At 39.8% G+C, this 11856-nt stretch overlaps 1 protein-coding gene across 1 annotated transcript in view; it reads right to left on the bottom strand.

The window, feature by feature from the left end:
* Positions 1–469: 469 nt before the first annotated feature.
* Positions 470–11856, bottom strand: part of esyt1a (extended synaptotagmin-like protein 1a) — a 91064-nt gene continuing 79677 nt past the window's right edge. The window contains exon 31 of the mRNA XM_060937430.1: positions 470–1725. Coding sequence (XP_060793413.1) covers positions 1698–1725 — 28 coding nt within the window. The 3' untranslated portion in view covers positions 470–1697. The remainder of the gene's footprint in view (positions 1726–11856) is intronic.

The raw sequence follows: 11856 nt of genomic DNA, 5'->3' as shown, positions 1-11856 counted from the left end.
TTCAGGCGCTTAAACTCAGTGAGAATATGAACATCACAGCCAGGTGTGTTTATCTGCTGGAGAAGGTGTTCGCTTGCCATCCTTCCATTTGCAAGTGGTGAGTGACTTGCGCATGCCCGACATGCACTGGGATCATGTGACGTGCCGTCTAATTAGTCATGTGATTAGCGTATCCGTGTATTGGCGTTGCTGTGTGCACGCGAATCGTGTATTGGCGTTTGCTGTGTGCACGCGAATCGTTTTAAAAACGTTAATCTGATGATCCGCTGATACGGTCTAATGTAAACACCACCTTAGCTGGATAACCAAAACAACCACCTGAAATGAGCTAAAGTTAGTTGTGTTTGCTGGTATGCTCACGCTGGTGACATAGAGAACATTAAAATGAGGTGAAATTTTCTTAATTAAAATACTTTTTTTCAACAATTTTGCTTGTCAGCAGTTTAAGACCACAATCGAAACAAACAGATTTAAAGTGCAAAGAGTATCTTTAATAGAACGGCTGCAATACAGATTTTCAGTGACAGCATCAACAGACTGCAAATCTGATCACTCTTCTCTGGTCTCCTCCCAAGGAACCTTTACTTCATACACTTTCTTCAAAATATTTTGTGATAAGCTGGCACTTATACAAAAATATATATATATATATAACTTAATATATACTTCGACAAAGTTCGTCCTCATACGATGATCTCAAATCTGTTTTGGAAAAGAAAAAGCACAGTGATATGTTTCTGATTTTTTTTTTTTGATAAATCATTTGGAACTGAAACAGATACAATTCGATTTCTTCAACACTTTGGATATTCACACATGAAGAAACTCCTTCATCCAGACATCAGTGCACAGTGAACAGAAATTTCCCAAGCTGTGAGCAAACATGTTTAAGGCAAAAAAATATTCAAACACAAAGGCAATTAAGACAGCATAAAGCTAAGCAAAGTGAACACTACATTAATACTCTCAGGAGAAACTCTACCTTTCCTTGTCATTGGAGTGTGTATCTTTTACCAAGAAAGTTGCATGTTGCAGATCCTTTAAAGCTCCAATAACCATTTATGTGCCTTCAAATAGTTTTAAAGTTACACTATATCCATATTTCCACGTGAAAGATCCAAAAGGTACTTGAAGGCACCCCGGTGATGACTGAATATACTTCTATTTTTTCTGAGTGCATCACGGGGTATTAATATTCGTTTAAAGCCTTTTACTTGTTTTATTAAGGAATAAAGCTTTTATAAATCTTTTAAGTGGAAATACAGGTAGTGGTTAAAAAATCTCAAGAGACCAGCTGTATAATATGCTAAATTGTGAAGGAATGTGTCTTTGATGCTAAAATAATAACCCTTGCCAAGGAAAGTCTGTTTAAGATCACCATAGAGGAACAGTGTTTCAGTCCTTTTATCTGGCATGTTTCTCATTCCTATCAAGACTTATTTGTACCCTTTGGGTCAAAATGGCACATAATTATTCTGCTGGCGTGCACTGACAGTTACAGACTGTCCAAAAAGTATTTGGTATTGCTGGAAAATATAGCAAGTACAGAGAGTAAATCGCATAACATAATACAACATAACATTTTCTCCTTCATTTGCTCCACTGCACTATGCTATACAGGTAAAGTGACATTAGCAGCATGCAGATACAGACGTACAAGTGCGAAGGCATTGTCACGTAAGCATACAAAGGCCAGGTTAATTGGTCTCATCTGTTAAATCGTACCTGAAAATGGAAATAAAAGAAAATACATAAATGTAAATCCATACAGCTCTCATCAGACACAATATGCCTAAACACACTTGAATTTGAATTCATGAATTTTAGATCTTACAGGAAATCCACTGTGCATATTTGACTTGCAGATGAGTCTTTATTCTATCCACATTCACTGGATATGAGCAATTGTACACTCTGATTGGCTACTCTACTAGTAGGCTATCAGCTCATATACCATGAGTAGAGAAAAACAAAATGGCAGAGAGTGTTGCTGAACCAACTGAGGACGAAATAAAAACTCTACTCAAAAACAAAACCTCAAAAAATACAAATGAGGTTTTTTACATTCTAAGTGGAAATGCTTTTGTCAGATGTTTTGTATAAAGTTTTTATTTATCGAATTTGCAAAAATAAAAATTAAAATGCTCTGTTTCTCAAACTCCAGTGAATGTAGGTAGAATAAAACAGTTATTCCACTCAATCTCGTTGTATATGGCTTATAGCCGACTCTGCGCTATGCACCTCGTCGGCTATCAGCTCATGTACAGTGCCTTGAAAAAGTATTCATACCCCTTGAACTTTTTCACATTTTTCCACCTTACAACCACGAACTTAAAAGTTTTTTTATTGAGATTTTATGTGATAGACCAACACAGAGTAGCACATAATTGTGAAGTGAAACGAAAATGATCAATGGTCTTCAAATTTTTAAACAAATAAAAATCTGAAAAATGTGATGTGCATTAGTATTCAGCCCCCCCCCGCGTCAATACTTTGTAGAGCCACATTTTGCTGCAATTACAGCTGCAAGTCTTTTGTGGTATGTCTCTACCAGCTTTGCACATCTAGACACTGAAATTTTTGCCCATTCTTCTTTGCAAAATAGCTCAAGCTCAGCCAGATTGGATGGAGAGCGTCTGAACAGCAATTTTCAAGTCTTGCCACAGATGCTCAATGGGATTTAGGTCTGGACTTTGACTGGGCCATTCTAACACATGAATATTCTTTGATCTAAACCATTCCATTGCAGCTCTGGCTGTATGTTTAGGGTCATTGTCTTGCTGGAAGGTGAATCTCCTTCCCAGTCTCAAGTCTTTTGCAGCCTCCAACAGGTTTTCTTCCAGGATTGCCCTGTATTTAGCTCCATCCATCTTCCCATCAACTCTGACCAGCTTCCCTGTCCCTGCTGAAGAAAAGCATCCCCATAGCATGATGCTGCCACCACCATGTTTCACAGTGGGGATGGTGTGTGCAGGGTGATGAGCAGTGTTAGTTTTCCGCCACACACAGCGCTTTGCATTTAGGCCAAAAAGTTCAACTTTGGTCTCATCTGACCAAAGCACCTTCTTCCACATGTTTGCTGTGTCCCCTACATGGCTTCTGGCAAACTGCAAACGGGACTTCTTACTGTATGCCTGTCTTTCAACAACGGCTTTCTTCTTGCCACTCTTCCAAAAAGGCCAGATTTGTGGAGTGTACGACTTATAGTTGTCCTGTGCACAGATTCTCCCACCTGAGCTGTGGATTTCTGCAGCTCCTCCAGAGTGATCATGGGCCTCTTGGCTGCTTCTCTGACCAGTGCTCTCCTTGCTCGCTCTGTCAGTTTAGGTGGACGGCCATGTCTTGGTAGGTTTGCAGTTGTGCCATACTTTTTCCATTTTTGAATGATGGATTGAACAGTGCTTCTTGAGATGTTCAGAGCTTGGGATATTTTTTATAACCTAACCCTGCTTTAAACTTCTCTAGAACTTTATCCCTGACCTGTCTGGTGAGTTCTTTGGTCTTACATGATGCTGTTTGTTCTTCAGTGTTCTCTAACAAACCACTGAGGCCTTCACAGAACAAGTGTATTTATGCTGAGAGTAAATTACACACAGTAGGACTCGATTAACTAATTAGATGACTTCTGAAGGCAATTGATTGCACTGGATTGTATTTAGAGGTATCAGAGGACAGGGGGCTGAATACTAATGCATACCACATTTTTCAGATTTTTATTTGTTTAAAATGTTGAAGACCATTTATCGTTTTCGTTTCATTTCACAATTACGTGCTACTCTGTGTTGGTCTATCACATAAAATCTCAATAAAAAACTTTTAAGTTCGTGGTTGTAAGGTGGAAAAATGTGAAAAAGTTCAAGGGGTATGAATACTTTTTCAAGGCACTGTACAACTCGATTTTGTGGAATAACTGTTAAATATCTGGGTCCAAATCATAAGGGACTCCTAGCACAGACACTGATAATGATTAAAAAAAGGTCTGTGATGTCTGATAACTGATATTGTTGGGTGATACTCACCGCTCAAAAAAAAGACAAACATCTTTATTCAAATAGAAATGTATTAAAATGTTCTGAATAATATAAAAATAGTCAAGCGGGGCTAAATGTACATGAATAAAAACAACATTCTGAATGATGTACACAACAGAATTACTTTAATTAGGCCAGTATACATCACTATTCATCTGGAAACATGCACATTTATTAGTTATGTGTTTTCAAGGTTTTGGCTACTTAAAGGTTCTGACCGCAAAGCTGAATTCTGGGCAAAATGTTCTATTTCTGTTGCTGTTGGAGTTTCAAGATGTTTTGCTGCTGCACACGCCGTATATATGATGTGTAAATGTTTTGTCAAGATAAAAAGTGTCCCGCATTTTACAATTCCAGAGATTGCCAAAGCAAGGGCGCAACAATATCACGTGAAACCAAAACAAGTCGGCGTGGACAAACAGGGCAAACTCCACTCTCCTGCCAGCTAAAAGCTAGCGAAAAAGAAAAGGAAAGCCTGCCTAGTGAGTGTAACTGCAAGATAGAGCAATGTCAGATGACAAGTCATTTTTCTGGACAGGTAACTAAATGGTTCTAGCTAGTTCTTAGCTATTGTAGCCTGAGAATGCATGGGCTTGACTCCATGGTAGCAAATATGGAGTTATACACCTAATGTTTTGATCTTACAGAGAAAGAAACGATAACACAAAAGCAGTAACAGAGAAAATATATATTCATCTTTTGTTTCACGGATCTATTTGCGAATGTCAACCACAAATTACATCCCTGCGACTCAAAACTATCCGAGGTCGATGCAGAGTTACAATATTTTCCGCGCGTCACCGTCTTGGTGTGATGCAGTTCCATAGTTATGCTAATTACTTAAAGCTCCTCGCATTTGGCTGTTTCTGTAGGGCCGTACTGTTTACCTCAAGCGGTAGGAAAACGGTCCTAAAACAGAGGAAAGCGACCCTCAGCACATCAAAATGATCACACCTCATCTGCATAATATTGTTCTTGTGAGACATCGGAAAATGCTATGCACAATAACGTTTTTTATTTCAGATGACTTTGCAGTCAGTACCTTTAGATAAAAAAATCTTCATCAGTCAAATATATAATATTTAATGTTAATATGGGCGGCACGGTGGTGTAGTGGTTAGCACTGTCGCCTCACAGCAAGAAGGTCCGGGTTCGAGCCCCGTGGCCGGCGAGGGCCTTTCTGTGTGGAGTTTGCATGTTCTCCCCGTGTCCGCGTGGGTTTCCTCCGGGTGCTCCGGTTTCCCCTACAGTCCAAAGACATGCAGGTTAGGTTAACTGGTGACTCTAAATTGACCGTAGGTGTGAATGGGAGTGCGAATGGTTGTCTGTGTCTATGTGTCAGCCCTGTGATGACCTGGCGACTTGTCCAGGGTGTACCCCGCCTTTCGCCCGTAGTCAGCTGGGATAGGCTCCAGCTCGCCTGCGACCCTGTAGAACAGGATATAGAGGCTAGAGATAATGAGATGAGATGAGATGTTAATATACCTATGATATACTTTAGGATTCTTGATTATATAGGATCTGTACAAAAAATGCCCAACTCTGCTTGGGTCAGTTGATTGTTGTGATTTTTGGCATTTCATCCATTATCTGTAGCCGCTTATCCTGTACAGGGTCGCAGGCAAGCTGGAGCCTATCCCAGCTGACTATGGGCGAGAGGCAGGGTCCACCCTGGACAAGTTGCCAGGTCATTGCAGGGCTGACACATACAGTGCGTTTACATGCACATCCAAATCGAGCTACTGTCGGTAATCGAGCTAAGGGTCCCAGCAGGGGTGCCAGAGAAATCCAATCCTACATGCACACAAGGAAATCGGGCTATTGTGTGAGGTACATTGTGCACCCGAGCCACAGGTGGCGCTACACGCCCCATCGTGTTGGTACACTTCCGGTTGTCGTCATGAAGAAGAGGAGTGATTTCCACTTTACATTCACACCACGTCATTGCCACCTGTTGGCTACAAACTGTCTTGCGCAGACCACTGTTTTGTAAGACAACTTATTTTGCACAATTGTATATTTTTCTAAAGTCCATTTTTTGCTTACAATTTAACTTATGTCTTAATAAACACACAAAAAGTTCAATTGTTTTTGTTTTTTGTCTCCTTGTTCCTCCTGACCTCTTCTGCTGCTCGCTACTACTACTGTTGTCATGCCGACCGAGGCTGTTGTGTTTCCCGCTTGTGGTCTCGTCGCTCGTCACTTCTGGAAGGGAAGTAAGTAGCTCGACTATGTAGCTCGATAGGGTTACATGCACTAAGTAGCTCGGCTACAATCGCATAATTTAGGTCGCGTAGCTCGATTACGAGAAATCCAGCTTGTTTCGATTTCAGCCGAGCTAAGGTGTATCCATGGCATTTAGAACTTCGATTTCAGTCGAGCTACGGCAGAAATTCGATTTTCTCTATGTGCATGTAAACGCACTGATAGACAAAACCATTCACACTCACAGTCAATTTAGAGTCACCAGTTAACCTAACATGCATGTCTTTGGACTGTGGGGGAAACCGGAGCACCCGGAGGAAACCCACGCGGACAACATGCAAACTTCGCACAGAAAGGCCTTCGTCCGCTGCTGGGCTCGAAACCAGGACCTTCTTGCTGTGAGGCGACAGTGCTAACCACTACACCACCGTGCCGCCGCATTTCAAACCCGTGTTGCTAACATGCCAACAGTGAAGGTGCAGTGTGCCCTCTGATGGACAAGCTATGCAACAGCAATACTCATAACATGGTTAAAGGAACAGTCCACCGTACTTCCATAATGAAATATGCTCTTATCTGAATTGAGACGAGCTGCTCCGTACCTCTCCGAGCTTTGCGCAACCTCCCAGTCAGTCAGACGCAGTCAGACGCGCTGTCACTCCTGTTAGCAATGTAGCTAGGCTCAGTATGGCCAATGGTATTTTTTGGGGCTGTAGTTAGATGCGACCAAACTCTTCCGCGTTTTTCCTGTTTACATAGGTTTATATGACCAGTGATATGAAACAAGTTCAGTTACACAAATTGAAACGTAGCGATTTTCTATGCTATGGAAAGTCCGCACTATAATGACAGGCGTACTAACACCTTCTGTGCGCTTCGGCAGCGCATTGATACGGAGCTCAGATATCAATGCGCTGTCGAAGCGCGCAGAAGGTGTTAGTATGCCTGTCATTATAGTGCGGACTTTCCATAGCATAGAAAATCGCTACGTTTCAATTTGTGTAACTGAACTTGTTTCATATCACTGGTCATATAAACCTATGTAAACAGGAAAAATGCGGAAGAGTTTGGTCGCATCTAACTACAGCCCCAAAAAATACCATTGGCCATACTGAGCCTAGCTACATTGTTTATTTTTTATTTATTTATTTATTTATTTTGAGGATAACCCCTTGAGATGTGGCATCTCATTTTCAAGGGGGTCCTAATGACAATACCAAAAAAGAAAAACAGGACTTGAATACACACACTAAACATATACACAATAGACATATACACAAACACACACACACACACACACACACACACACTTACCAACGTTGCTCTCCAAACTACCCCACTACCCCCACCCAGCATACTGCAATAATGTCATTTATATACGGTATCATACAGTATCAGCACAACTAATCCAAGAAAGAGAGAAAAAACAAAAACAAACAAAAAACATTCAGAAACAGGAGCAGGATGTTTGAAAATGAGTAATTAAAGATGATCTGAAAATATGAAAGGAAGAAATGGACCTGAGTGTTGAAGGAAGACTGTTCCAGTCTGATGGTGCTTTAAACTTAAATGCACGACGACCAATTTCTTTGCGAATTCTAGGTGTAACTAAAAACAAATGGTCAATGTGCCGTAAACTGTAATGAAAGCTTAGAGGAGTTAATAACTGTTTCAAGTAAGGAGGAGCCTTTAAGTGAATACATTTAAAAATTAGGGTTGACCAATGGAGCTGCCTTCTGGTCTTGGGAGCTGGCCAGTCCAAAGTTTCATACATCACACAATGATGTGGCCTATACGGACATCTAAGTACAAATCTACAAAGACTGTTATATAGTACATTGAGAGGGCGAAGATGTGTTTCAAAGGTGTTGCCATAGACAACATCCGCATAATCAAATATTGGAAGAATTAACTGGGTTACAATTCTTTTCCGGACTTCTTGTGAAAAGCAGTCTACTGAACGATAAAGAAATTTTAAACAACCGGTTATTTTTTTGGAGATTGCATTAATATGGGGTTTGAAGTAAGGTATTAGGCAGAGACCCGTCCACCCGTAAATTTGACGGGTGATTGCCGATTTCAACGGGCAAGTATACACACAGACGGATACTGAAACGGACGATAATGCCGAAAATTTTCGCACATGAATACTCCCACATGTCATCCGATAAATCCAGTTATGTTCCGCCCACACACGGACTGGCCATCGGGAGTAGCGGGAGTTTTCCCGGTGGGCTGGTGGTTCAGCGTGGGCCGGCGGAGAAAAAAAAAAAAAAACAGTTGCGCGCTGGCCTTTAATATGATAAGCAATGTTAACAGTTTCTTTAACAAACTGTTAACATTGCTTATTACAGTTGCGCGCTGGCCTTTAATATGATAAGCAATGTTAACAGTTTGTTAAAGAAACTGTTAACATTGCTTATCATATTAAAGGCCAGCGCGCAACTGTTTTTTTTTGTTGTTGTTTTTTTTCTCCGCTGGCCCACACTGAACCACCGGCCCACTGGGAAAACTCCCGCTACTCCCGATGGCCAGTCCGTGTGTGGTTCCGCCATCATTTACAAATCGTAAGAAACACAGTTTAATACGAAAAATACTGAAAACTTGAAATGAAAAATCAGAATATTTCATCGTTTCCGCCATTTTGGCCCGCACTGAATCTTGTAACATGCGGACTGAATAAATCGCGAATTCTGATTGGTCGAAAATTGCCAAACACCCTGCGTTGTAGTTTCCTCTTTCTTGGCGGGAGAACCGCATTTTTTTTGCTGACTCACTCTTCTGGATCAAGATGAATCCCAACAAACGCCCCAAATTGAATGTGACAAAAACTGATTCGTTTTTCCACAAAAAGACAGAAAAGGTATGTGTGATACATTGATTAACAAGGGGGGTTCATTGGGGTATGGTAAAATAGAATACTGTTGGTTTTTTTTTTTTTTTATTAAATACTGTAACTAGATCAAAAGATTATATACAATTCATTGTTGTTTATTTTCTTTTCACTTTTGTTACCAAATCAAACACCATACATACATCTGATACATTCAGGAGTGAAACTGAAAAAAATACAAAGTAAAAATATGCAATATTTCTGATCAAAAATTACACGCCATTTCACCCTGAAAATGTCCTAGAATGCAGGAAATGAAGTCTAAATTTCAAAAATTTTCTGGGGGGGCATGCCCCCAGACCCCCCTAGAGGGACTTCGGGCCTGCAGCGCTCGTCTTCGCACCTGCGGCGCTTATCAGGATTATATAAAATATTATTTTTGACTGGTAAATTTCTTTTTCTGCCTAATACCCTAGTTTGAAGGATAGCTGAGAGTCAAGCCAGACACCTAAGTATTTAAACTCCTCCACTCTTTCAAGTAATGTTCCATCAAGAAGAGTGATTGACCAATTAGTCAATGACAGAGAGCCAAGTCGAGTACAAAAAAGCATACTGTACGATTTTTCCTTATTCAGGAGAAGCTTATTTGAAAGAAACCACTGTTGCACTTTGTTGAAGTCTGATTGGAGAGAATTCTGAATTTGAGAAATACTGGCACCGGAAGAGTACAATACAGTGTCATCGGCATATAAATGAATTTGACTATCTGAGCATATTTGAGGCAGATCATTAATAAAAATTGAAAACAAAAGCGGGCCCAATGATGAACCTTGAGGAACACCCTTGTCAATTAATTTAAATTTGGATTCACTACCCTGAAAGGAAACACACTGAGTTCTATTATGAAAAAATGAATTAAAAAATAATAAAGACTTGTTGGAGAGGCCAATAGCATATAACTTATCTAATAAAAGGTAATGGTCAACCATGTCAAACGCCTTAGAAAGATCAATAAATATGGCCCCAGTAGTCATGTTGCTGTCTGCCGCTGACATTATATCATTAGATAATTTTAGGAGAGCAGTGGTGGTTGAGTAGCCAGGTCGGAAGCCTGATTGATGTTGCGATAGTATGTTGTGGTCTGTGAGATATGTGGATAGCTGATTGAATATTAGCTTTTCAAATATTTTTGATATACTATTAATTATTGAAATTGGTCTGTAATTATTCATGTCAGAAGTGGTCCGCCCTTATGAAGAGGGATTACTCTAATGCTTTTCCATGAGGAAGGTATTTCACATGTTATTAAGGATAAATTAAACAAATCAGCTAAAGGGAATGACAAAACATGAGAGGCCATTTTAAAGAACCTTATATCCAGGCCATCTGGGCCAGCACTACATCCAGATCTTAAGCTATCAATGACCCGCTGGACGTCAATTGGAGATATAGAATTAAAGCAGAAGGAACTGCTACTCCTACCTTGTGTCAGGGTTGACCCACAATTGGGGTTAACTGACATAGAGCGGCCTATTGTAGCAAAGTGATGACTGAATGCCTCAGCAATTAATAAAGGTTCACTTACCGTTTGATTATTTAAGCTAATATGAGTTGTGGAGGTTTTTGAGGATTTGTTTGTAAGATTATTAATTTTTTTCCAGAATTTCTTGGGGTTTTTAAAGTCAGTTGCTAGACTATCTTTAAAATAACTTGCCTTAGCATTTCTTGTGTTAGTTTTGCATCTATTCCTTAGCTCCTTGTAGATGTTCCAGTCTGCAACATCTTTGGTTTTACGAAAATTTTCCCAGGCCTTGTCTCTTTGTTTAAGTAAGTTGATAAATTCTCCTTTAATCCAGGGTAGATTATGACCTCTGACCTTCTTTAAGATCAATGGTGCATGTTTGTTAATTACCTGCAAAAACTCAGAGTAAAAAAAGTGCCAGGCTTCTTCAACAGTTGGAATTAGTTGAAATCTTCCCCAATTCACATTTAAGATGTCTTGAATGAAGTGTTCAGAGTTAATTTTGTTAATATGCCTAACTTTAATTAGCTTAGGAGGCTGATGGACCATTTTAATTTTCCAAACGCAGAATACCATTGAATGGTCGCTAAAATAGTCAGGTAGCACACCTGATTGAATTATTCTGCCTGGGTGGGAAACTAGTATCCAATCCAGCAGAGATAAAGAGCTGGGACCAACTCGAGTGGGTTCAGAAATTATTTGTGTTAAATTTATACTATTATAAAGGGTGCGATCCTTTTGTGAAGAACGGTCCAACCAATTAGAATTGAAATCACCAAGTATAATTTTTTCAGTAGAACAATTTAGGGAATTAATAGTAGACAAAATACAATCAGTGGTTTCTGCCGGAGCAGACGGTGGTTTATAAATGTTTCCAATAGTCAGATGTTTGTTTTCATGAAAAGTAATGTTAATAAAAAGTCCTTCAAAATGCTGGGGGCTCTCGCCAGGAAGAGCGAGTTCAGCAGTCAAATTTGATGTGACATATATTAATAGTCCCCCACCTCTAGATCCTCTGTCTTTCCTAAATGAGACATAGTTATCAAGTTTAATTTCCTCGTCAGAAATACTGCTGTTTAACCATGTTTCGGACAATGTAATCACATGAGGTTTATTGTAAGTAAGCCAGATTCGCAATAAGTCAATTTTAGGCATCAAGCTCCTAATGTTTAAATGGACAACAAGTAGTCCTTTAGCAAAATTCATTAATCCTTAATACTTATAAGATTAAGATATAACAAGGGTGATGAAACACATCATACATC

This window comes from Neoarius graeffei, chromosome 13 (genome assembly GCF_027579695.1).
Source record: "Neoarius graeffei isolate fNeoGra1 chromosome 13, fNeoGra1.pri, whole genome shotgun sequence".
Taxonomy (NCBI): domain Eukaryota; kingdom Metazoa; phylum Chordata; class Actinopteri; order Siluriformes; family Ariidae; genus Neoarius; species Neoarius graeffei.
The sequence above is the reverse complement of the archived record's forward strand: the minus strand, read 5'-3'. Positions and strand labels throughout refer to the sequence as shown.